The sequence below is a fragment of the Lonchura striata genome, chromosome 4, assembly GCF_046129695.1.
Source record: "Lonchura striata isolate bLonStr1 chromosome 4, bLonStr1.mat, whole genome shotgun sequence".
Taxonomy (NCBI): Eukaryota; Metazoa; Chordata; class Aves; order Passeriformes; family Estrildidae; genus Lonchura; species Lonchura striata.
Window position 1 is genome coordinate 42,574,540 of NC_134606.1, and position 26,456 is coordinate 42,600,995.

Here is a 26,456-nt window from a genome sequence, read left to right on the forward strand (position 1 = left end):
CATCTCTGGGAACCCCTGTAGGGAAACTGGATTTACAGAGATCCTGCAATTTACAGAAGTCATCATGGCTGAGGCTAGCTTCCCATAAAACATCTCTATAAGGAGAAATATTCAGTAGCTGATTAATGAATGTGGTTTACCACAAAATGATACTACACAGGCCTACTCTTTTCAATAATAATCCCATAAATAATATTACTAAAAATCCAAGAATTATCCAAAGCACACTGAAGCTGAGTTGTGATCCCAGCGCCTTGCCTGTTGTCTTCCCCTTGGTGTTAAATCAACACAAACACAATTTTTAAAGTGAGTTTCTAGGTGAAGACAGGAGTGAAAGGAAAGGGATGTGCCTATGCTGCACGGAGCCAGGCCCGCGCTTTTAGCCTCAGAAAAACGTGCTAGTATTTCGAAAGCACTTGGATTCTTCCACCCGGGGAAATCCCGGGGCCATCCAGGGGCTGTAGGGCCCGGGTCCGCTGCAGGCCCCCGCTCCTGGCAGCGGAGAGCCAGGGGCAGGAGGGGCTGGGGCGCAGCAGGAGGGCCCCGCCTGGCAGCCCCCAGGGCTGGGCGCTACCGAGCCGGAGCGGGGCCGGGGGTGCTGGCAGCCCCCAGTTGCTGTCGGCGGCCTCAGCCCCTGGGCGAGCCCTGCCAGCATCGCAGGGAGGGGCCGGAGGTGGCAGACATCCCCCGGGGGATGAGGGGGGCCAGCTTCGCCCCTTGCCTGGGAGCCGGCCCACCACATCTCCCGTCCGCCGGCAGCGAGAACTCCAAACGTGGGCAGGGGGTGCCGGGGGGAGCGCGGCAGCTCCGCAGCAGCTGTGCCAGAGGCAGAGCTCACCTCCAGCCCCCCGCGGCCCCTGCCCGGCACAGGAGTTCCTCGGGGTTCTTTGTTCGCCGGGATCTTTCCCTCCTTCTCCGCGCTCGCACGGTAACGTTCCTTCCAAAGATTTCCTGCCAAAAGACAATCCCCCTGAGCAAAAGCAGACCGAGAAAGTAGTGACCAATCCTTTCTGGATGGCTGTCACCAGGCTCCTCCCAGCCCCCGCTCCCCCTGCTATTTGCATACAAAAAAATCCAGAAAACTCCCGTTTGCCCCAGCATCTCGCTCAGACTCTCCGTCCCCGCCTGGCAGCAGGAGTCCGGGCTGGGGGACGCTGCCCGCGGCTGAGGTAGCGTCGCGCCGCCCGCCCCGTCACCCCGGCCCCCCGAGCCTTTCGCCAGCCCCCCCTCCACCTCCACCGCGCCCCAAAATGCAGCGCCGCCTCTGCGCCCTGCTCCTGCTGGCCTCCCAGTGCATGGGCTCGGCCGCCGGGCTCTTCCCCTTCGGGGAGCCCGACTTCTCCTACAAGCGCTCCAACTGCAAGCCCATCCCCGCCCCGATGCTGCTGTGCCGGGGCATCGAGTACCAGAGCATGCGGCTGCCCAACCTGCTGGGGCATGAGACGGTGCAGGAGGTGCTGGAGCAGGCGTCCACCTGGATCCCTCTGGTGCAGAAGCAGTGCCACCCGGACACCAGGAAGTTCCTCTGCTCCCTCTTTGCCCCCGTCTGCATCGACGACCTGGACGAGATCATCCAGCCCTGCCACTCGCTGTGCGAGGAGGTGAAGGAGAGCTGCGCCCCGGTCATGTCCGCTTTCGGCTTCCCCTGGCCCGACATGCTGGACTGCAGCCGCTTCCCCAAGGACAATGACCTGTGCATCCCGCTGGCCAGCAGTGACCACATCCTCCCCGTCACCAGGGAAGGTAAGAGGGAGCGGCCGGGTCGCCCCCGGGCCGGCAGCATCTGCCCCCGATGAGGCGCCCCGACAGCGGGGTCCCTCCGCGGCTTTCCACGGGGGAACGAAGGCGTCTGCCCTCGGTTACAGCACGCCCCGGTGCTCCGGGACGGGGGACCGGGGAGGTGGCCGCAGGCCAGGTTCAGGGAGATTTTTTCAAGGGGGCCGGGGAAACCGCAAGCACCGTCGGGGAACTGTCATCGGCCTGCACCCATCTCCATCCTCAAAGAAAAGGTCTGGGATTCGGCACTGGAGCCGCGCGGCATCCAGAGGGTCGATCGCCTTGTACAAGAGCAGTCGCTGTAGCGCGGAGCTGGGGTGCTCTGTGTCGTGTTTCGACCTCCCTCCCCACTCCCCTTGTACTTTTCTTTTTTACCCGCTAAAACAAAAACTTTTGATTGAGGCGTGACCTTAAAAGTCCACCGTGACCCCTGTAGCGGGTCTGCCGCAGGATAAGGCAGGACAAAGTGCTCGGGCAGCTTCGGGGAGAAGGAGCAGGCTCTGGGGTGAAGGGATGGAAAGCTGGCGTTTCCCAAAGGGTTCCCAACGCCACCTGCCGTTCCTTTCTCCCCGGGTCTGACCGGGACTGTTGCTTGCATTTCCAGCACCCAAGGTCTGTGATGCCTGCAAAAACAAAAATGAAGATGATAATGACATCGTGGAAAACCTCTGCAAAAACGACTTTGGTAAGTGGAAGCAGAGCTCCTCTCGCTTGAAATTTGAGAGTCGAGGATCAGGTACAGCTCCCAGTGGAGTCAGTAAGAGATGTGCTTGAATAAAGGCAGGGCTTTGACCATCGGGTCATGAAACACAAAATTCCACCTTGGAGTAAAAAGTAGCCCTTTTTATCATTCTTTTCTGTTTACTGTTTTGAAGTAGTGCTCTTTTATGTGGATGTTGCTGGCAAACCCAATAGAAAGTAAAATGAGGAAAAAAAAAATCTTTCATGCAGACTATTGCCTGGGGAGAAGTAGAGCAAAGCTTCATTTAGATGTTTGAGACAGAGCCGCATGACCAATCTCAGTGTATCCTAAGAAAGACTCTCTCTGCAGATTAAGAATGAAGCTCTATATATCATTTGACAGAGAAGGTAATGCACAGACAATTGGGGATATAAACTTAATGGGAAGATCTGGGGTTAGAAGAGGACAAGAAAGCCCCTTCAACACAGACAACTGAAGGACACATTATCCACACATTAGCATTTCAAGAGCAAAAGGGAATAAGGAGGGGAATCCTTTTACAATAGGTCAGTGTTTAATACCTGGAAACAGATTTGTAGTATAAGTATCTACAACAATTCAAAAGTCTTTCTTAAAAAAAAAGAAAACAAAACCCCACCCAAAACCTGAAACTATGATTGTGGGACATAATTGCTAAAACAATCAATAGTTTTGGCCTGGCAAATTGCACTCAGATAAATCCTCCTAAAGCTAAACACGCCCCACAGCTTCTTACAGAGCCCTGTAACCCCCTCCTAGTTATTTTACCAAATCAAATGCAGCTGTTGGACCAATTTGCCCTCCGTGGGATCTATTCTTTCAAAAAAACAATGCATGTGAAATATCATTTCCTTACAGGTTTGCCTAAAATCCTCTCCAGCCTAATAAATTAAGTGTAGAAGTTTTGAGCTGCAGCAGGGATCAGGTTTCAGATTAGGTCTAGGTACTTGCCTCCCCACCTCCCCTTCAAACGCTACTTTCAGGAAGGCTGCCCTCTCCCAGCAAAAAAAATAGTGCTCTGCTTAGTGTAGCAAACCTGCAAACAAACTCTGCAAAACTCTGTTGCAAACAAGAGAAAAGCTGGAAAAAATATTAATTTAGAAAAGAGGGGGTGGAGAAAGAGGAGAAAAGAAATCCAAAAAACCTCAACCCTAAGGTTGATTCAAGCTGAAATGACTTGCATGCCCTTTGTGGCTTTAGAAATGGAGCCACCTGCTGCCTCTTCTGTCAGCCCTGACAGTTTAATTAGCAATAGAGCACCTCCCTCCCCAGGTCCTCTTTATGTGCACTAATGGGAAAAAAACCTCTCAATCTCTCTCCCTCTCCCCACTTCCCCCTCCCCTCGCTCTATTAGCCTTGAAGATAAAAGTGAAGGAGATTGCCTACATCAATGGGGATACCAAGATCACCCCTGAAACAAAGAGCAAAACCATCTACAAGCTGAATGGGCTGACAGAAAGAGATCTGAGGAAGATAGTGCTCTGGCTCAAAGGTGGCCTCCAGTGTACCTGCGACGAGATGAACGACATCAACGTCCCCTACTTGGTGATGGGGCAGAAGCAAGCTGGGGAACTTGTGATCACCTCGCTGAAGCGGTGGCAGAAAGGGCAGCGGGCTTTCAAGCGGTTCTCCCGCAGCATCCGCAAACTGCAGTGTTAGTGGCTTCGACTCTGGCTGTCCTCCAGCAGCCACCCCTGCCCCAAGCTCCCTGGGCCTCCGGCTCCTTCCTGCTTTGGCCCCTGTGAGCCTCAAGATGCCGTGGGCACGAGACACAGTGACCGCTGCCCGAGAGGGGAAGAACCCTTCCATTTTTGTACATAGGTTAAAATGTAATAAAAAAAAAAATAATGACTATTTTTGGGGAGTATTAAAGTATCTCACTTAAAGCTTGGGGTTTTTTTATGGTTGCAAAGGTGACTTTGGTCTGAGGCCTTTCCCTCTTCGTTTTGGTAATGCTGGTTCATTTATATTGCTGCTTCTCTGTATGCGTGCATGTTTGTTGTGCCACAGCAGGAGACGCAGAGAAAGCCAAGCGTGCGGCTGGCCTGTCACCGCGGGCACGGCGCTTCCGCTGAGGTGACACGGCTTCCCATCGGTATTAACGCTATAAAGGTCACGTTACGACTCTTGCATGTGATACATAGGCACCAGTAAGGGTATATTAACCATTCTCACATTTTATTTTCCACAAGTCTGAGCCCTTCTCTCTCAGAAAAAAAAAAAAAAAAAAAAAAATAACAAGTTTTGGAGCTGGTTGATCTGAATGCCACTTTTTTTTTTTAATTATTTTGCAAATTAAACCATCTGTAGCTTAACTGTAATATACCTAGTGGTTAATCTGAAAGAGTTGTAAAATATTGCTTTAATTAACATTGTAAATACTCCAGATAAATGTTATATTCTTGTATATAAACTTTACATCATAGTTTACTCATTGTCTCTGTCTGTATTCACTTTAATCTATTTTGGGAGAATTGGGAGAAAGATGTCCAACTGGACTTTGTCATGGCAAAGCAGAATTTGTCATTCCACCCTAAGTGGCCAGTAGAAAAGGACAAGGAAACCTCTAGTGCTACAATCAGAAAATCTGTAGTGGACCTCATTGCCCCGAAGATGAGCCCACAGGACACAGGACTGACATTCAGTCAGCTCATTTTAATATGTGTCTGTTGAGCTCTAGGAGATCAGGCTCCTTTTCTGTGGCTCCTTTGTTCGACTGCCTGCATTTTCTCATCTTCTCGGAGGACTTTCCTGACATGGAATTGCAATGAGACCACTGTCTTAAAAATTAAATCCATCTTTCCATTTCTTTAAAAAGACAAGGAGAAAAATGTCATTTGCAAGTTGCAATTTAGAATAATGGTAGAGCAAGGCATTTTTTTGTGTGTATGTACACTCACTATTCTTATTGAGAAAGAAAATAAAAGCTACCTAATAGTATAACTAAATGAATGTTTTTCAGCATTTTTCTTACAAATGTTTTCTGATGAAGAGCATTACTTGAATTTTATTGTACTTATCCTGAAAAACAGTCTTGCTTCCCAGTGCTGTTATACATAGAAAAGTCTTCTTAGCTTCACTGACAGGATGAGCAGTCCCATATTCCCAAGAACAACATTTTATGTTAACTCTTCACTGACAGAATACAAATACAACACTAGACTTTTCTATAAAGTAAAAAAAAAATCACATTATTTTAATGAATTTAGTGTTATTTTTCATCATCAGGATCAAAAGATGAGAAGGAAAGATCCAGCATGTACATTATTTCAGAAAAATGAGTTATCTGCCCTCTCCCACAGTCTTAATACATTCACTACACCTGGTACAAATAGTGGTAGGATGCTGACCATGCAGCAAAAGAGCAAACCTCATAAATGTCCTCAAAAGTACAAGGTATTTTTAAAAATTTACAAAGGGAAAAAAGTAATCAATCACTAAACAAAATCCCCATTTCAAACTGGCTCTTAATTATTTTGTGAAATGGTATTTGTATTTAAAGGCTAATACCTTGCTGAAATGTCATTAAAACCATTCTTCTAAATGAACCTGACTTACCAGGAAAGAGATTTGACTCTTTTCATGTTATGGTGTAATTATTTTAACAGCAGCACTTTGTCCATCATCTTACAGAGCCATTTGCATTCAGGTGTTTTATCACTCTACCCATTCTGCTCAGCATATGATGTAATGCCTGTGCCTGAACAGCCTTGGGTTTAAAGGGAGCAAGCTCACACAGAGGAGCTGTCTGAAGATGAACCTGGGGAAAACAGGCATGTGTGCCCCAAGGAGGAAAGGGCTTTGAAGAGGCAGTTGTTGCCATGTAGTCACTGGGGACTGAAAATGAACAGCCAGGACAGTTGCACACAGCCTGCCTTACAGATACTAAGTTGTCCTACAGCAGCCATAGAATTATCTTAATAGGGCTGTCCTAGAAGGCAGCAGTACTGATGCTGATGAGGACAGGCAGGTCACAAGTTACTCGCTCTGGGGTCATGTTAAGGCCAAGACCATATAACAGACTTTTGCCAAATTACTTAAATGTGTAAAGACATACCACCTATGATCAACAGTGCCCCATCTTAAAGAAAAACCTCATACCACATTCCCCTTCACAACATAGACACAGTTACACCAGCAAAAAATCCTGTTCATATCAGGAGAAGAACAAACTTAACTGGCAAACATTCAATTTTGCTAGTATAATCAGTGTCCTGGACTAAGAGAACCCTGCCATACAGATGCCCTACTGATCAAGCCTCCTGCATATGGCCCTTGGCTGAATCACTGGGACTGTCCACTCTCAAGGTGAATTGATAGGGGTAGGATTACCTTTCAGATAAACAGGATTTAGGCAAATGTGAAAAGTAATGGGATTCACCTTTTCACAAAGTTCCATTACCTTGTTCTAACAGTATTGTATTTAAAGATGGGTCATATCCGCCTCACCAAGAAGTGTCAATGTTTGTTGTACAATTTCTAGTGGTGTAAAAACCAGACATCGCAAACTATTCAACTAAAAATTAGGATTTTAAAGTCACAGCCTGAGGAAACTTCACCTCTCAGATACTGGCAATGAAGGAAACACATAAATTTTTACTCTTGCTCAAAAATAACTGAAAATCTTTGACTGTTCCAGGAAAATAGTGAGATAAACATATAGCAAAAATTATCAGAGCCTGTTACTTCTCATAACTGTGTCACATATACTTCAGAGTAACTTCATTACCTGGTATGATTCACTCCTAACGAAGGTCTTTTTGCAATTTATGAAAAAGGGCAACCCGCTGCTGCATTTTTTAGACACTTTTTGTCTTTTTCTAAATAAAACAAAATTTTTATGCAGCCCATTATGTAGTTTCCATTGTATTTGCTTTCATAAAAACTATAAAAGCAGCTGACTACAATGGATTAGTTTAAGAACAATAATAATGACACTTGACGTTTATACAGAAGTTTCCATTTAGTTTCTCAGCCTGCCTTCACAAAAATAAGCGTTAATATCCTTTTGCAGATCAGGAAAATAAGGCACAGTGAAGTGAAATAACTCATTCAAAACCACCCAGCAAGTCTTTTACAGTCAAGAAAAACAAAATATTTTTTTCTTTGAGCTTTATGCTCTAATCACTAGCCCACAGCAATCAGAATGATGCATAATCAAGGCAACACTTAGATTATGATTTGAAAGTATAACAGCAACCAAGTCTCCCTCCAACTTCTTCCCATAAAATGTGTAAAAAAAAAATCTGCCCAAATTCAAATTTAAAACCCATCAGCAATATCCCACAGTGTTTTCCTTTCTTTCTTATTGATAGTTCTCTTTATCCTTTAACTATTTCTTAATCCTTTGTTTTCTCCCTCACTTCTCATTCACTTCAGACACCCACAGAGAAGCCACCCAGCCCCTCTCTTACCCTCTCATACAGACACTTTTGCCCTCAGAATGGCTTATTAAAGGGTTCGTGCAGTTTTACTACACACAAGCCACAAAAATCGAATGGCCAGCTTAAAACTTAAAAAGACCCATGGAGAAAATCCAGCAAGAGGTGTGTAAATTTAATTAATGATTTTCTCTGAGGACAGGAGGGCAGTTAGATGCCACAGGGAGCATCACAGACACATTGTGATCGGCTCAGGCCACTAGACCTATTCTGCAGCAGGAGAATATAGTGATATTTAAGGAATATGGGAATATGTGAGCAAGAATGAAGAATAAACAGGTAGAACACACATTCCCTTGGTGACCAGGTCTCCTGTATATCTCCCTGTTGTTATAACCCTTTGTTCTCCAATCTTGGGCTATAAAGTGCCTCTCTCAACCCTCTTTCAGATGTCTCTACCTCTCTTCAGCCATCAAGGGCATCAACCAAGAGCAGAGCCTCCAAGACTCAGAAAAGGATCACCACATTGTACCCTAGGTGCCTGCTGGGACAAGAACATCCCCCCTGCAGCCAGCAGAGCAGCCTGGCTTTGGCTGCTTTGGCATCCCACTGCCATCCTCACCAAACGTACCAGCTCTGACAGCCTTTGCCACGTAGCCACAGCTGGCAGTGCCACAGGAAGGGCAACGGATTCACTGCTACCAGAGCAGTAGGCAGCCTTCCTTAGGCTGGGCAGCCAGGCTTTTGTTATTGGAGCCAGGAGCTCTTATTTCTAGGCTTCAGAGACCTGCCTCTATGATTTATCTGAAGTTGCTTTCTTATCAGCAGATGTAGTTTTAGCACAGCCTGACTGTCTGGTGAAACAACCACAGGAATGGATCTTGTTTGCCTCTGTACGAAGAGGAGAGTGCAAGATATTCACATCACAGGAATCCAAGACCCCAAGCTCTCTTGCAAACATAAATTAGCCCCCACTATATCCCTTTGGGGTGAGTTTAATAGAGTAACATTTTCCAAATGCATCAACTGCTTTCAGGGTGAGCCATGGGCTCCTAAATCACCTAGATGCTTTGGAAAATATTAGCAGCTATCCCCCACTGGAGTTAAAGCCAGTTGGCTGGGGTCAGCCAGCAAGCCTGTCACCCAGCCAGGAGGAACACCTCAGCAATCAGCCAGCCAGCCCATTGCTCTCACAACTGATCAAAATAACCAACCAACACAGAAAGCTGCACTGTGGAGCAGCTGATGGAGCAAATTTCAAAACCAATCACCACACACATAGAGCAGCTGTCCAGCCAGAAGGACCAGCACAAGTCAGAGGTATGCACAGTGTCTTACAGGACAGACACAAAAAAAGAACTTATATACCTTCTAAGACTCACAATAGGGCAATATTATTAATGCAGCTCTTTCAAAATCCAGATGCTGCAGATCATCCTTCTGGAGGTTTTCAGACCACAAAACGATGCTGGAGTTATGGAGAATTTTCTGTTTGGACACAACAGATTGCAATTAGAGGCACAGCCAAAACTTGCAGCAATTGGCAGATTTAGGACTGATCTAAGAAAGTAGCAGAAATGCTAATTTAAGAACACTTTCAGCTTTCCAGATCTTTGTTTTCAGGGCTTAACCCTGACAGTCTTCATTAGACATAAAACTTTCCATATGGAGCTGCTATGGAAGGACAATTAAAAAGTTTTTCAGTGATACCTGTTTTTATCAGGCAAGAGATAACCAATCCTTCCCTTGCAATTTCCCTGCATTGTTAGTTAAATTCAAATCCCTAACATTGTCTAATTGCCTTTTTTGTTATGTGAGTCTCCAGCCATGCACCATAGGGAACCCTGGCGGGTTACACACTGAGACAGGTGCTTTAGTGGCTGCAGGGCTCACATCGTTAGGCACACACAGAGCTATTAATCATTTCAGTGTATTCTGAGGCACAAACCTGAATTAAGCCAGGCCACTTTCCTAAGAAAAACAATAGCTTAATTGTAACAGGTAAGGCAAAAGCATTTTGAGAGGTAGAATTTCAGGAACTAGGGCAACTCCCCCAGAAAATGAATCAGGAAAGACAAGAAAATACACCATATTTAAGAATTAGGAAGTTTAATCATTGTTGTCAGCAAGGGAAGAAAAATAATTTGAAGATAATCTATTGTCCTCACACAGCCTGTTACCTTCAGATGTTGAATTCCTTGATACGGGAAAAGTTGTCACATTTACATTCTGTGATCTGTAGCGCTGAAATCATTCTAGTGATATGAATGGCGGGTTGTTTGGGGTTTTTTTCACACAATGGGGAGTTTTAAATAGAGATGTATTTTCAAAAGCATCTACTAAAGCACAAGTTCAAAGATTTCAAAAGTATTCTTAGATTTTGATTTTTAAAGTAACTTACACAACAGAAGGAGGGAAAAAATAACTTTGTTGGAAACAACGTATGGAGGCATTTAAAATCCTGTTAGATGCCTACAAATGCTTATCTGTTTTGTGAAGTACCCACATATATTTAAAAATCTGGCTGCAAGACATCCTTAGAGTTTAATGTACCTGGGACACCCAGGGATTTTGGAAATGGGACCTAGACTGCTGAAAATATTAGCAAGTAGTGGTATTATAATCTATCCCACACATGTGAAATGATATATTTGTCTTTACTCTTTGGTTTCAGCATTTGACTAGAATATGATACTTACTTGAAGAGCTGAAACAAGACATCTTTGCTTCCCCACAGAAACAGACCTTGTGAATTCATCAGGTACCTCTGGAATTCTAAAGCTAGTTCCGCCTTCACAAGAAAACACTGCATGGAAATCAGTCCCTCGATTCAGAACTAAGCTTTAGAAACCTTGCTAGGAAGATTAGCATTCTTCTCAACTTTGTACTGCTCCATTAAGTAGATGAACAAGAAAAGATTTGTATTAAATACTTCTGTCTACAACACAATACAACTGGAAGCTACATTAACTGTTAAGACTTGCCTTGCAACTGCTGCACCTCACTAGTACATAGCAAGGAGTAGTATAAAAGTCAGAAGTATAGGTAGAGTCAAACAATCAGAATATTTTGAATTGGAAGGGACCACAAGGATTATCAACTCTGACTCTTAAGTGAATGGCTCATACAGGAATGAGACCAGTGAAGTTGACATTATTAGCACCATGCCCCAACCAGCTGAGCTGATCTCAAAATGAATAAAAGAGACACATTTCCTCGCATGTGAAACTCAAAAGGATCACTGGAGACATCTAGAATGTGGATTACAATATAGCACATCTATGCTGGTAACGTGCCACAACCTACCTTAGGGTGAAGTTCACCCAGCAAGAACTGCACTTATTGTTTGCATATTGCATCCAAATGTGAGCTGCTCCATAGAGCAACCATTTTCTGCACCACACTGCCACTGTGTGCTCCCACCATCTTCCTGGATCACACAAGGCAGACAGTGTGTGGGCTCAGCTCTTTTACCCAGCCCCAGATGAGCCCTGAATGAAAACAGCTGGATACCATGAGTGGCTTGTGATGAGTTTGGCAGGTGAGCAGGGGACCTACCTAGTTCCATAGCAGCACCATCTCCATGTCTACGCGGGGACCGAGCGATGCAGGTGACACAGGGAGGTCACATAAAGTGCACCTCAAAAACAGCCCAGACATTTGCAAGGAAACAAGTGTATTACAGCAGGCTCAGTCTTGATTTGCTGTTGTGGCTTGCCCAGCATCAAGATAAGTTGGCAAGGGCAGCTAAAGTATAATTTGCAGTACCAACTTCATCTTGGTGTAGCCTGTCTCTGGAGCACATTGAAGGGTCCCCCAGGGACCTTCCCTTCATGACAAGGACCCAGGGCTGGGGTGCTGTTCCAGCCCCTGAGCTCCCACAAGCCAGGAGAGCAGCAGGCAGGAGATGCCAGTTGAATGACTATTGGCAGGGCAGGGCCCAGCACACCTGAGTCTTGGAGATGAAAAATATAGCTTTCCAGTCTTATGGTAGTCTTGATAAGGCTGAGCACCTCAAGGCCCAGGCTTGCAGCATTTGCCAGCTGAACTCTCCTCCTGCTTGTCTGTCTCTCACACTCATTCTGTCTTTGATCCTCTCAAGGAGAAAAAGGATCTAGAAGAATTTGTGGAAAACTTTACACACAGCAGTACTCAAAAAAAGAGATAAGAAGGAGGTGCTGGTGAATACTGTAATGGCATAATCTACTTCAGTGGGAGATTCTCGTCTGGCTGATGCATTTCATTTCTGACACACTATTGAAAGGATAGTGCAGAGACAGAGGTTAAAAAAAAAGGGAGGGGGGGGCAAAATTTGCCAGGGAATTTGGTACCAACACATATTCTAGGTGGACTTAACGAACTGTGAAATGATGGCCTAGAGCTGGTCCTAGGGAAATAAGCAGGAAAATTCCATATACATTAATAGAAACGGAGGCACCAGCATTGACTATTTTGAAGTCTGTGACTGTTCAACAGCAAAAGAACCTATTTTCTAATTTTCATGGTATGTATAAGTCAAGGATACCAAGGATCCAGAAGAGCCACTCCTGCTCAAATTCCAAGTAGAAGAGAAGCATTGTGAGTAGATTTAATGGAGCCCTACTGAAGCCACTGCTCTAAAATAGCTGATAGCTAAAATGCAATAGCTCACTGAGTCTGAATAAAAGGTATATATATACAAATGCAATAGCAAAAGTTATTGGGAAGAAAAAGCATCAACCTTGATTGTCATTGTGTGGGCATATAATGAGGTGGAGAAGGGACTGTGGTCAGGATAAAGTCATTCTCATAGTATAGTGTCAGGCAACTGGCTAAGTGCAAAGCTGCCCAAAGTTCAGTGAAGTCAGCCTGGTGACATGTGGAGCAGATGCTGAAAGCCTGACAGCTGGAAATGTTGGAAGCACTTGTCATCAAAAGGTGGCAGGAAGCTTATGTCAGCTGGAAAAGAGCCTGGATGCTTGTTGCTAGGGCAGCGGAGAGGGTTTTGACAGATAAAAGTGTTGGTGAGCAACGACTAGAGATAAGAGTGCAGATCCCTGGGAAGGCAGAGGAGGCTGGTTCTTCACGTTTATCTTTAGTGATAGGGATACAAAAGGTCACTGCAAACCCCCAGTTTGGGGCAAGGCCTTGCATGGTCCTCAAGTCGTCTGCCACAAGCTTAACCCTAGAAGGGAATTGTTAGTGTGACATTTCATGCTCATTCTCAGTGCTGTGGTATAAATGCTGCAGCAAGCAGGGAGGATGCAGATAGGAAAGAAAGAAAAGGGTGTGGGGAAGAAAATATTCATCTTTGGGAAGAGTTAGATTTGTTAAACTTGACCTTGAAAACCTGAATGACAAAAGTTATGTCCGTGCCTGGCAAAACACCTTCTTTTTGTATTTTACTTTCCTCTAGACACATTCAGGGTAAAGCAACGAAGACATAGCAGACTTGTCCTAAGTAAATCTTCTTTGGTCCTGTAAAAAATAGAGGAGAAAAAAGACCCAAAAGTTTTTTATTGGGCTAGCTAAATCACAAGTATGTTAAAGAACAGGAAGAAAACCCAAGGTCTATCAAAAAATGCACAGTATTCAGCAAGACTGAAAAATAAAACCTTGTTAGCTGCTGGTTTCAGTCCAGATCCAGCAAAAAAACCAGAAAACAACAAAAAATAGAAATCCTTTTGGAAGTTTTTTATAAACAAGTTTTCCCAAATGTAAAATATTGCTCAGAGATTTTCCAGAGCAAGAGCCTCTTCAAAAAACATTATAAAAGTTACAGTATTGATAGCAATTTCAGATAAATGGAACACCCAAAGTCTTTGTCAATTTTCACACTATGAGAAATTTCATTAATCAAGTACAGCTGGCTGAACTTTTTTTTCATTATATGGTTTACTGGTTTGGATGACTGAAATAAATTGGGGAAATTCACCTAGCGCTGTTTCCCTTTCATTTCCAAGGTTGGCAGTGGACATTTCTGAAACTATATATTCCAGTTTTGGTAACAGATTTGCACACTGTCATTAGCTATACTCATTCAGGCATGCCCAAAGAGATGAGTGAGACAAGATGGCAAACACTTGTTCAGGTTGTGGGAGACCCTAATTCTAATCTGTCCTCTCTGCTCCTCCATGTTCCTTGTCTCAGTTCACATTGAGACCTTAACCAGTAACCAGAGAATTTGGTAACTATACATTCAAATGGGGAGTATGCTCCAAATTATATGAAATTATAGAATAAATTGGCTGTGTTACTCACTTTGCACAGCAGTGAGAGGACATGAAGTAGAAGTTCAGAGCTCTTCTCTGATCCTTAGGCTCTCTCTTGCCTCTGTAGGTGATGTGTGCTATGGTCCCACATCAGACTCACAGAGAAGACTCAGCACAAGAAATCTGACCCACAAATTCTGATTTACTTGCTTGACCCATTTGGATTATTTTTTTTTAATCTAGATATCCTAGGAAAGAAACAGAGCTCCACCTCAGAATACTTTATTTCCAGCATTAAGACTTTCACCAAGTGTTAGGCAAACATTTTAATAAAAAGTTTGAAGTGTTTTTGAGCCTCTAATTTAAGTTGTTAACATCCCAGGTAAATTGCCCCACTCACTCAAACAGCAGATAAAATGGGAGAGCTGGGACTACTTCCCTCTCATGTTTATGACACAATCCTTTTCTTTTATTAAATGTACATGAAAACCAAATGAAACAGTTTGCCAGGTGTTAAAAAATGTTTCTATAACCTCAAATCAATCTTTGTGCTGTGCTAACAATTCTAAAGAAATTAAGTTTCCATTCAGTCCATAACGTTTTCTTTGCTGCTCAGCTGCCAAAATATTTTAAATCCAGCAACTATTTGCACAGCCCTATAAATTAGGTTTACTAAAGGAAACAATTAGCAAGCCTGTAGCTTACAGGAATTTCAGTTGGTACTGCTACAGTGCATTGTTTAAGTAATTAGAAAATTATTTCAAGTATTGTAAGTATTTGCAACACAAATCTCGTGTGCATAGATGCTGTCCCATTAATAATGGAAGCTATAAAAAGCTTGAAAAGCTAGTCTGCAGAGGAGGTCACATGCTTATTATTAGTCTAACCAGTGTATGCTTCTCATTGTTACTGAATACCAACATTAAAATAAAATAGGAGCATACAGGGAAATGTGCTTCTGTGCTGCTAAATTTGGAAGAAATCTAAAGATATAGATGTGTCACATGCTATTGAAGTTTAAACAGACGAAGATCTGGATAAAGATATGAACATAATAATTACTAAAGTTAAGGTGTACCACTGAACTAGAGTTCTGTACGAAATACTTAGTGGAGCTATAAAATCAGTAGCAAGATATCATTAAACCAAAATGAGTTTCCAAGTGAATGCCTATTTCCAAATGGAAATAGCATCAGTCATAAATGAGATGCTTTAACCACAACTTAATACTCTCTACTATCTTGAAATGCAATTAATCTGCTAAAAGACAGGAACACTTCCAATAATGATTAGCAGCCTTAAAAAATCCTGCACCTCCGATTTAGCTATGAAGCTCTAGAGATGGGCTAGCAGCCAGATGTTTATAAACTCTTTTCAGGTTACAATTTAGTTACGGTTACAGGGTTAGACAATGTACTCTCATTTAGCCCTCCAACTGACTAGCTTAACCATTATCTGTCACTACACTGGGCATATGCACCCTGCTGGCTGCCACTGTCCAATGCCAAGTCATCTATTTCCCCGCTACTGCACGGCCGAGGCTGCTCCATTCATCCCCTAGACAGCCTCCTTTCAGGGGAGCATTACAGGCTCAACAGACCTCTTTGTTGGAGTTCTATTTACACCACCATTTTTTGTTACTCGGATTGTGAAAGGAAACAACAGGAGATGGAGAGGAGACGGACTGCTAACACAGTGGACCAGAAGTCATCAACCTCAGCTCTTTGAAGTGATGTGCACAGTAAATACGGAAACTATACCAATACGTGAAATAACCTGGTGGTCTAAGTGCAGTTCCCAATAGACCCTCGGATCTATATCTACAAGAAGTCAGCATCATAATCAGCAATAACTGGCAACCTTCCCCACTATTTATAAAGAGCTGCAGTGTAATTATTCACTCAGCTCCCATTGATTATAATGGGATTTGGCTGGATAAATCCCCATGTAGCTCTTTGAAAATTTGGGAGCTTTAGGGCAGTTGCTGCTCCGAGGTGTAAAACCTTACACACATTCAGATGGAATGCGCTCCCTTCTGAACACAGCTAAAACGCAGCAATAAGCACTATGAGCCCTTGACTTGATTACTGCTGTCTGCAAGCTGCTGTGAGATAGAAATGCACCTCCCTGCAGCAGGACAGCACAATGACCATGTGCCTCCGGGGCAAAGGAGCGCTGGCACATGCCAAGCTTTGAAGATGTGTTTAATTCCCTTTGACTTCCACACGACTAAAGCACACACATGACTGCTCTGTGGCATGGATTTCAGCGTGTGACCCAGGACGTAAGGCATACAGCAGTGCTCCTGAGGCCTCGCAGCAGCTTCAGTTGTCAGGTTTTATTTGGGGAAGCTGTTCTGCACACACACCAGGCTGCTCAGCTGCTGCCTCCCCAGTGAGCCATGGGCTGGCTGCTCCTTGCCCACACCACAAAGGCTTTTGCAGCCACATTGCTCCACTCTGTTGACTTCAGCAGGAGCTACACCATTTCAGTGAGTGCTGCAGCACCAGGGCTTTCTATACTGAGGTGACAGACACAATGTGTTGAACCACCAGCTGAGCAGGCACAAAGGGCTTAGAGAACTAACTCTGTGCCTTTCAGGCAGTTATCCTATGCCAGATAGCAGGTCCATTAAAGGTACATGTGTATCACTCATTTCTTTGCCAAACTCTGACTTAAATACACCTGTTACTTCCCAGCCCTGTTATCTTCATTATTTAGTGCAGCACCTTATCATACAGCTTCAGCTTTCTCCCTCCTACTCCTTCCTGACCTTCCCTGAATGGCAGCTCTGTGCCTTGTTGGTTACCAGATTTTAAGCTTGCAAGGCCATGGCACCCTGGTCCCACTGGCCATGATATCCATCGGCCCTTCCAGCACTTTCCACTACCATCTTCCAATCCAGTGATGCCTTAGACAAAATAAACATCACCAGAGGCAAAGTTAATGTTACTTCTCTGTGACAACCCTCTCCTATTTCTATAGTGCGAGAGATGCCAAACAATGGTGGTGTGGAAGACGTGCTGCATTTACCATGGCCTACAACCAGTCTTGCAGAACATTTTACTGGTGCACAACTCCAGGGGTTCTGAGATGATGATATCTCGCCTGCTTTCACTTTATAAAATACACATTTTTTTATTTCCTTTTTCAAACAACAGCAAAAAATGAAATAGAGAAGCCTAGTATGTAAAAATTTTTAAATTACTAAGAGAAAGTATGTTGTTATTACAGAAAATTTTCTCTTCCTAAACCAGGCACATCACTGGGGAAACAAGGGACTGGTCCTTGAATTTGCATTATTTGAAGTAAAGAGGCTTTCTTCACTAATTTTTGCAGACTCGAGGAAAAAACACATTTTAATGTCCTGCTTTTTGGCAGATTAATTTACTATTTCTTGTCTGGTGTGTTTTGCTGCTTTTTAAGAACACCTTCACAACCTAGAAGTGTTCTTCTTTTACCTGACGCTATCCAGAAACTGGACATAAAATAGACAATGTACAGACCAGTGTGTTTGTGTGCATGTTTCAGTGCATGGAAATTTGCACTTTTAATTTTAACCAGTGCAAATGACAACTAAAAGCAATAGCCTTTCAACTTTTCCAAAAAGAGTTCCCATTTTTGCATTTTATGGGGTAGTTAGAAAAACAAACTTTTATTGCCTGTAGAGGGGAACAATTTTCAGTAATTTGAGCTTATAGTGAAACCAGCCGATCTCCATCTTGCTTTATCTGTATTGCTTTATTCTTTGATCATAAATGTATCCAATTAATATTTTTATGCTATTTTATTTTTGTAGTAAATTGTATGCATCATGAGATAAGAAATATACTAGTTACTATTATTTTCCCAAGGTTTTCCTTTCCAGTACAGTATTGTTTTGTAGTAATCACACTCAGGATTTTCCAAAGTTATCTGACAGAACCAGCCTAGAGCTTCAGCAATTCTGACATTCCTGCAAAAGTTCTAAGAACAAAAACAATCCAATTTTTTTACTTCCTAGGACCCCCAGAATCCAGCCTAGTCAGTCAGAAAAAGTTGTTATCTTGTAGGGCTAGAGCAAACCTTTGAAGCATATCAAGCTTATGAGAACACAGACAAATCCAGAAAAGCATTTTTTTTTTTTAGGGGAAAGCTCAAAGAATAAAATTTAAAGTGTTTGTTGTGTTCTGTTGATTGGTGGGTTAAAGATAACAACTTACAGAGCTGCCTGGCCATCAAGAGGTTGGGATGGAAAAACAGAGCCCATGATGTTAATTGCACACTATTTAAATTTGGCTTAGACTATCTTACACAGCTCCTTGCTTTTGATTAGATTTCTGCCAAGTGTTCCGACTCTTTTGTTTGGTAAGTGCTACAAAGGTATGGCCTGCACAGGCTGAGCTTGGGTGCTGTTGGTTTATGCAGAAACATTCCTCTATCACCCAGTCCCGTTTTGGCTGCCCACTCCTGTTTCTTAAAACACTGTAGAAAGAAAGGGAAAAGTAGGATAACAACCTAAAACTTTTCCCTTGAACATTTTGTCAGAGGTATATTCTCTTTAGACCTCTATGTTTTATAAAAAGAGATTCTGCTGATTCTTCTGATTCTGATTCCAAAGAGCACTTAGAAATATAAACCAACTACTATTATAACAGAAAATCATCTAATGATTTAAGAGTATTGCAAAGATTTTGATTCATATCCTGGGTTAAATGCCCAGTATGGAAGCCATACACTGAAACTGCATTATGTTATGACATGCAACTGACTGTATTGAAATATATACATATTTTAAAAATACTTACTTCTATGGAAATATCTGGGAAAAGTTCACCATACCACAGTGATTAGGGACTTGTAAAGGGTGGCCATCTCTTCAAGATCCTCAATAAGGGACTCAGAAGTGGTCAGAACAGGCCACCACTATTTTGGTGTTTTATGCTTCAGATAAAAAAAAATAAGTAATTACATGGCAACAGCAAACAATAATAAAGTTCAATTCGCTGCTGCCTTTGAGGAGGCTGCCCAAGAGATCTCTCAGGCTGCTTCCCCACAGCTGCTCATCAGGCACATGAAGCAAAGCCAGCAGGGAGAGTGATGAAGACACACGTCGTCCCTCATGTTTAGAACAGAGAGTGGAAAGGCCAACAGAGGCAGTCTGGGCTGCACTGGGTCAGATGGAACAGGGGCAGCCTTGTCCCTGGCTCTTGATGCCAGGCTGCCAGCACTGCCACCGAGACACTGCGGGCTTGGGTGGACACCTGGCAGTGGCACCTTCCTTCCTACCCGCTGCAGGGGTGTGACAGTCCCCATGGCTGTGGCATGGTCCTGGATTGAAGAGGTGGGCAGAGGGTGGCTGGAGAAAGGCTGGCAGTGCCAGGAGGTGTGGAGCAGCTGCGGTGGAATGTCTGGCTGCAGCCAAGAGTGTGCAGGCTGCAGGGCTAAGAGGTGGTGTTGGCTGTGTGACGAGAAGCCACGTTTTCAGTTCTAGTGTCCCACAGGCTGGGAGGGAGCGCAGGGCTTGGGGGAGGCCAGATGCACCCCAGGCATCTGCAAGAAGAGGCAGAGACAAGCCTGCACCTCTAAAGGAAAACCCAGTGCTCCTGCTCCTATAGAGGCACTCGTGCTTCTCAGCCCACTGGCTTGCCATCACCCATCCTTCCCAGCCCAGCAGGACTGGTCACTCTCTTATCAGCTCACTCCTGGGAACCAAGCACATCAGGCTCTCCTCGGCCTCTGTGCGTTTTTCCTTTGCTCGTGAAGAATGGAGCCATCAAGAGATTTTCAACTATTTCCTGACCTAACACAGCTTTCACAGGATTTTACAGCAGATGGCAAGGGTGAGATGGTAGCTCTCTGTGCAACTCTATGCATCAATCAATATCATTAGTCATTACAACTGTAGTAGTATCAAAAAGCCCAGGCACAATTTTTGGGTAACGTTAATTCACATCTCATTAGCAAGTACATTTTACCCAGCCACCAGAAGAGAGGCCCTGACTGCACAAATGGTATCTAGTCTTTATCTGAGTCTGCTGCTGACAGACACTGTGTTTACAGGAGGGTTTTGCATTTACAGCAAATACTTTTTTGCTAGGATAGTTTGCCACTACTGAGTGGACACTGGTCAGGGCAAGTCATGCACATGGCCATACATTCACTGATCATCCATTGCACAATGATGGCACAAATCCCTGCTGCATCCAGGGATGCATTCTTTTCCTGGAGGCCAAATAAAATTTTCACTGTCACATCTAAATTCTGGCACAGATAGAAGAAAAGACAACATTATCAGAATGTGTAGGGTTAAAAAAAAATCCCAACAAAACAACAAACTAAATAAACAACAAAAAGTCAGTATTTTCTATAACTTCCTCACTTTAATATGCTGGAAAGGAGTATACAATGCCATGAAATACTAGTAAATGGTCTGCTGTCTTTGCCATACAACTAATTTTATTAAGACACAGTTAACTGGGTTAACTCTCTACTGCGTTGACTCCTAGCTTGCTACAGAGTCAAATTATGGTGTGCAATGTTGAGTAAAGTGGGATCTAAACTATCCCAGGCAATTTTCAGTTGTATTGCACAGTGACAACAGACATCAGATTCAATTAGCAAGACATGAATGCGTTTTCACAATCTGCAAGTTTTTTATCACTTGCTAGCTGGTAAACAAATAAATTATGCAGTGAGAATTGAAACACATCTCTACTTGGAGCTATATAATGTAATTGTTGTAATTTAATTCAGCTCTAATGAGATTAGAGTTTGCGGATGTGTAATCCAGTATTTTTGTAAAGATACATTACCATACATTTGAACTACAAAGGCAAGTCTGCTTTATCATATTTGCTGACTTGTCAACACCTTTACTTGACTCTGCAAAAGTTTAGTGAGTGTTTTCTTTACCCTTGGTCCCTCAGTTTGATCCTCATGACCTTCAAAAGACACGAGATCAGGAGCTTCTTGCCTTACACTTTTTCAGACAGAAACAGGAAAAAGAGCTGAGAAAGAAGAATGGCAGTTGGACACCTGCATGGCTTTGAAGTTCCTGCTAGGTGAAGTTGAATCTTTCAATACTTAAATCCTTCTAAGAGTGTACATCTCTCCCCAAGTGAGTGGTGACTTGGATTCCCTGTTTCTCCCTTAGATGAGAAGAAAGTGCCATGCAGTCCTTTAAGGCAGATAGTAAAGGTGCAGCATATCCTTCAGTACGCAGGAACAAAACTCAAGGGCACATCACCCAGAGGTCTAAGGTGTATATGGCAAAAAAACAACATAAAGGGGCACACTTCAATTCCTAATAACAATAACAGCCACCATCACATACAGACATTTCAACCAAAAAAGCAAACAAAACAAAACACCAAACCAAAAACAATAAATATTTGTATAATTTCTATAGAAAATTTAAGACATTTACATAATTGGAAGATTTGGGAGGAAAAACAAGAACCAAACACCATCTTCGATAATTACCTTCTCTAAGAGAACCAGTTTGCAACCAGAATTGAACTCATTATTCAGTGATACTCAGTGAACAATGAGAATCATTGAGTACTCAAACTCAACTTTTCAGCCTTTTTCTGTGTGAGCTATACCACAGGCTTTATAGTGCACCTGTACAGTAGGTGCATTAAAGCATCTGAAAGATCAGACCCAGACATTTTTGAGTAAGCCTAGTAGACACTCTATTTAAACTTCAGCTTGCTAATTTTATTGCAAGTGATTTTGCTCCCATATATTGAAGAAGTAAAAGAGAATTTGCTGCCACAGGAGGCCTGGAGAAGCAGTGAAATACCCATCCATGAAGATTTTAATAATTTAGCTTGACTCAGCCCTTATGTCCTTACTTTGATTTGTGTTAGTACAGATAAGGAAGTCTCTAGACTTTTGGTGTAGGTCTCTAGAATACTCCATCATCCCAGTTGGTCAGTCATTCTGAAGGAATTGCATGACCACTATTCCTGATATACTGCAAGTTCCTAAGCACTTTCCATGAAGAGGAAACTTAGCAACATATCCAGCAACTCATGAAACAAAGGGATTGGTGAGGGTGAAGGGAAGAAAACTCTCATCTGGCTGTAGTTCAATATGAAGTTATAGCATTTGTTTTGAGGGCATTTCAGGAAAGGGATTTATTATCAGCAGAGGAACAATTGAAGTAAGGTAATTTACATATTGCTTGCAAATATTTTGATAATCAAATTATATGTTTATGGCAATACCAGAAACATTTAACACTTTTTTCACAGAAGTACGTTTAATAAGGAATTTTCTTTTCTTGAAAAACTGTACTGGAATTTCTATTATGTCAGTTTAATCAGTTCCTCAGAAAAACAAAATAGGGAGTGGCTTTACTGTGATCACTGTGAAGATTGCTGCTCAGTACAATGTTTTCCTTAAGTTGCAATGAACACAATGCTTCCTGTCCTTGTAAGTCTAACATAAAGAAATGATCTTTAGCCATCATCTTAAAACCTGCCTCTCCGGGGGACAGGTGGGAGAGGGTGGAGAGGAAAGCTTGTTACCTCCCTGTTTCCGCCTCACCTTTTCCTAGTTCCTTAATTACTTTTGACCTTAACGAGCCATCTCGGGCACTGGGCTTGCCGGTGCGCTCCCCGTGAGGGGGCAGCCTTGGTTGCGCGCTGAGGGACCGCCGCGGCTGCTCCGAGATGCTGCCGAGCGCCAGCGCGCTGCCGGCGGGGCGGGGCAGGGCAGGGGATGCGGTGTGCCGCGGTACCCGCATGGGCTGCCAGAGGACACGGTCAGCGCTGGGGCCGGCAGGGCAGGGGATGCGGTGTGCCGCGGTACCCCCATGAGCTGCCAGAGGACACGGTCAGCGCTGGGGCCGGCAGGGCAGGGGATGCGGTGTGCCGCGGTACCCCCATGGGCTGCCAGAGACCACGGTCAGCGCTGGGGCCGGCAGGGCAGGGGATGCGGTGTGCCGCGGTACCCGCATGGGCTGCCAGAGGACACGGTCAGCGCTGGGGCCGGCAGGGCAGGGCAGGGGATGCGGTGTGCCGCGGTACCCGCATGGGCTGCCGAAGGACACGGTCAGCGCTGGGGCCGGCACCACTGCAGCGCTGCAGCATCTGCGCTCAGCACCCGTCATCTAACCACTTCCTCCCAAATGGAAGAAAGTGTGGCTACTATTGCACTTTTTCTTCTGAAGAAGGAATGGGGAAAGAGCCACACGTTTAAAACCCACATCCAGATTTCTGCAAAGTCAAAAGTTTTAATTGGTGCAAATTTTGGCTAACGTGAGATAGTAACCAATAGCAACAAAGAGTGGTTTGTGGCTTTTGCCTGGCTGCTTGCTCAAGTCTGGATCTCAACTGGTTTAACACTGGCTGTGTCTGAACAAAAAATGACACAAGGTCTGTGTCTGCAACTCGTCCAAGGCAGGCATCACACAGAAGGTTGCAGCTCCCTTCCAGGAATGGAGATAGTGCATGTCAGTCTCTCTAGCTTGATTTCAGGTTGCAGTGGAGGCGCAGTCAATGCACACACAGATCTGTACGCCAGGAGGTGCTGCTGACTCCTGAAATGGAGGCCCAGAAGACACCAGGTCAGGGGGAAATTAACGTCCAGGTTAATTTCAGTCAAGCTCAGATGAAGAACAGAATTCTTAACTACAAGACCATGAGACTCTGATCTCACACAGAACCTTAGTCAGACTTAGATATGAAAATAGATGGATTTATAGCTCTAAGACAATCCCTTCCTTCCTTAGGGGCTCGAGTAAACTTTAGAAGGAAGTTAAATATCCCTTACACTTCTCACTTTATATAGAAGGAAGCAGAAACAGGGCTTTAAGCTGTCTTCTGAGTTTCCATTTACTATGGATATTGCAGCCTTGCCTATTGCCCAGACTGTGCTTGTTCTGTGGAAACAAAGCCATTGTTGGTCCTACAACGTTAATGGCTTGTCAGAAAGAGCTGTTTTGGAGCTGTCTTGCTTAAGACAACATCCTTCTCAAGTTACAGGTGGGAGTCACAACACAGTCCTCAGGGATTACATCTAGCAAGACAACCAAGCCTCTGTGGAAAGCAGCAAGTCATGGCTTTTAGTCAGGTGGAAAATAGGTTTTATATAGGAAGAAAAAAAATTAATTGCCTAGGAAAGCCTGGAGGGTTCTAAAAAGCATGCAACTTGGTGTTGCCTTGGCATTATCTTCCTTAGCAGTATTAAAAGTTAAGTATGTATATTACAGAGAATCAACCACTGTCAACAAAAAAGCCTATAGCCTACAATTCTTATACTTCTCTTACTTGTGTAACTCAGTCTTCAGCAAATGAAGCTTCAATCCCAGCTATTAGTTTACAGGAGCCAGTCCCACCAACAAGGTGACATAAGCAATACAGGAAAAAATACATTTTTAAATAAGTTTAATCTAATTTAGGGAGGATCCCATACAACTATAACCATACAACACTAATAAGACTTTTTGATGGTTTTCATATTGCATTTAAAAATAAACAAAATATCTGCGCCAGAAACATCTTGGGGCCTCAATTTCCAGTGTGTAGCTGCATAGCAGCATCAAAGGCTCCGCCTCCTGTAAAAGAGGAACTAAAGAGAGCTTCTTTCAGTAAAAATAGCATCACCAGAAGCTGAAGTTCACTTTAGACTGAGTTTTCACAGTTCTGCTTCATGGTCTGTTTAGTTGGGAGAGTAATGTCTTCTCACACCTATCATCTATCTGTGAATGAAGTTACTTTACAATAGTGAATTCTGGTTATCATGGGTCTCTGCCAGTATAAGGTTTATTGCATTTATTCCATGTTAGATAATTCAAGAGTTACCAAAAACAGCTTCTAAGTTTGTGTGTTAAGTAGTAACTGCCCTAGTGTTTCATATCCAGATACTTTTGTATAGTTTTCTAACACACTGTTAATCTCCTTGCATGAGCTTACTTTCTTTAAAAACATGTAATAAAGCAATGCTAAAGTCAAACATTTCTACCTGTAAAGTAACTGCCAAAATTTGATCCCTATATTTCAAAGACTAGAAAATAGGACAAAGAGTAAGAGACTAAATTGGATGATTAATGAGATAAATGAAAAATAACTAGCATACATTTTTGTATCAGGTAAGAAAGCCTTCTGATTCAGGAGCAGAAAATGTAATGATGATCGTATTTAGCACTTAAACAGCTTGGTTAATGCATACAGGAAATTGTCCATTTGAGATGAATACAAACAGAAAAAAATATCTTCTGCACCCCTAAGTATAGACAGGTCTAGACTTCTTCATTGCTGTTCTTGCAGGTGGCAATTATTATTCTTGCATTCATGTGCATATAGCTTTAGTTTGATTTGGTGAGAAACATGGAAATAAGTCGAAATTTCAAAAACAACCATATACTCATTTGGAAACAGCTCTCTGCTTCTGCTTGCTTACAGATTTTTTTTACTTGCCACCCAGCCTTTGCCTACTTGGTTTATGCCTGTATGGTTCACATACTGATTGCACAGCAGAGTGTATAATACTGGAAGAGAAAACACCAAACACCTTCCTCTGCACACAGCAACATTTGCATCTTTAGGAGCAAAACAAAAGGCAAATCAGATGAAGAGGTAGGACTCACTATTTTCAGTGGGAGGGGCAAACTTAGGGCTCCCTTTATCTGATCAAAACCAGCTTTCTTTTCCATTTTCTGTTCCAAGAGCCCAAACGAAGCAAGTAGCCAGCCCTCCATTGCATATCATGGTTTAGTACACAGCATCAGCTGGCAAAACTTTCTGTCTCAGTTTGATGTCATGGTGGGTCTTTGCACATATACACATCCCTATTCTGGACAGTCATGCTATTCTTAGACACAGTAAGAGCCCAGAGAAAATTGCACAGCCGTGTTAGTAGAAATAAAGCAAAGGATTGCAATGATTGACTCCCACCCTTCCCTTCAAAGTGGTTTGCAAACATGTGAAAAAAGAGAAGCTTGGTTTCTTTTTGAAAGAAAAAGGAAATAAAGGTCAAAGGGAGCATAAAATCAGCCCTAAATGGAAAGGGCATTCATTAGCTTTCTCAAAAAGAACAAAAAATAAAAAGCAGCAACTACTTACTAGATGCAAGAGAAACAGCACCAGCCTGTACCTTCCAAAAGAGCCTTATCCAGGCTTATCGAGAATGTAAAACGTCTCCTGAAAAAAAAAGGCATGCTGGGGAAGGCTCCTATTTCAAAGAGGCCAGAGCAAAAACAAGTTGCAGCAAAGCAACCAAGGTTCAGCTGTAGATAATTTTGGGCAAGAGGAAAGAGATTGCCCTTCACCAGATGGCCACATATAAAGTAGTACAAAGGAAGGGGGTAGGAAAAGGGGAAGAAGGAAAAAAAAAAAAAAGAAGAAGAAGAAGAGGAGGATATCAGTTTGGTTGTTCTTGTTGGTTTTTGTTGTTTTT

At 43.4% G+C, this 26,456-nt stretch overlaps 1 protein-coding gene and 1 long non-coding RNA gene across 2 annotated transcripts; one reads left to right on the forward strand and one right to left on the reverse strand.

The window, feature by feature from the left end:
- The first annotated feature begins 1,211 nt into the window (after window positions 1-1,211).
- SFRP2 (secreted frizzled related protein 2) lies at window positions 1,212-5,445 on the forward strand. The gene is made up of 3 exons (XM_021530215.2): window positions 1,212-1,743; window positions 2,381-2,461; window positions 3,852-5,445. The coding sequence occupies exons 1-3, from the start codon at window positions 1,251-1,253 to the stop codon at window positions 4,154-4,156; spliced, it is 879 nt and encodes a 292-aa protein (XP_021385890.1). The 5' UTR covers window positions 1,212-1,250; the 3' UTR covers window positions 4,157-5,445.
- Window positions 5,446-23,272: 17,827 nt separating this feature from the next.
- LOC116183568 (uncharacterized) lies at window positions 23,273-26,236 on the reverse strand. Its single transcript, XR_004148206.2, has 2 exons — window positions 26,123-26,236; window positions 23,273-23,598 (listed from the first exon to the last, which is right to left on the reverse strand). It is a non-coding gene; the product is annotated as an uncharacterized LOC116183568 (long non-coding RNA).
- Between the last annotated feature and the right edge of the window lie 220 nt (window positions 26,237-26,456).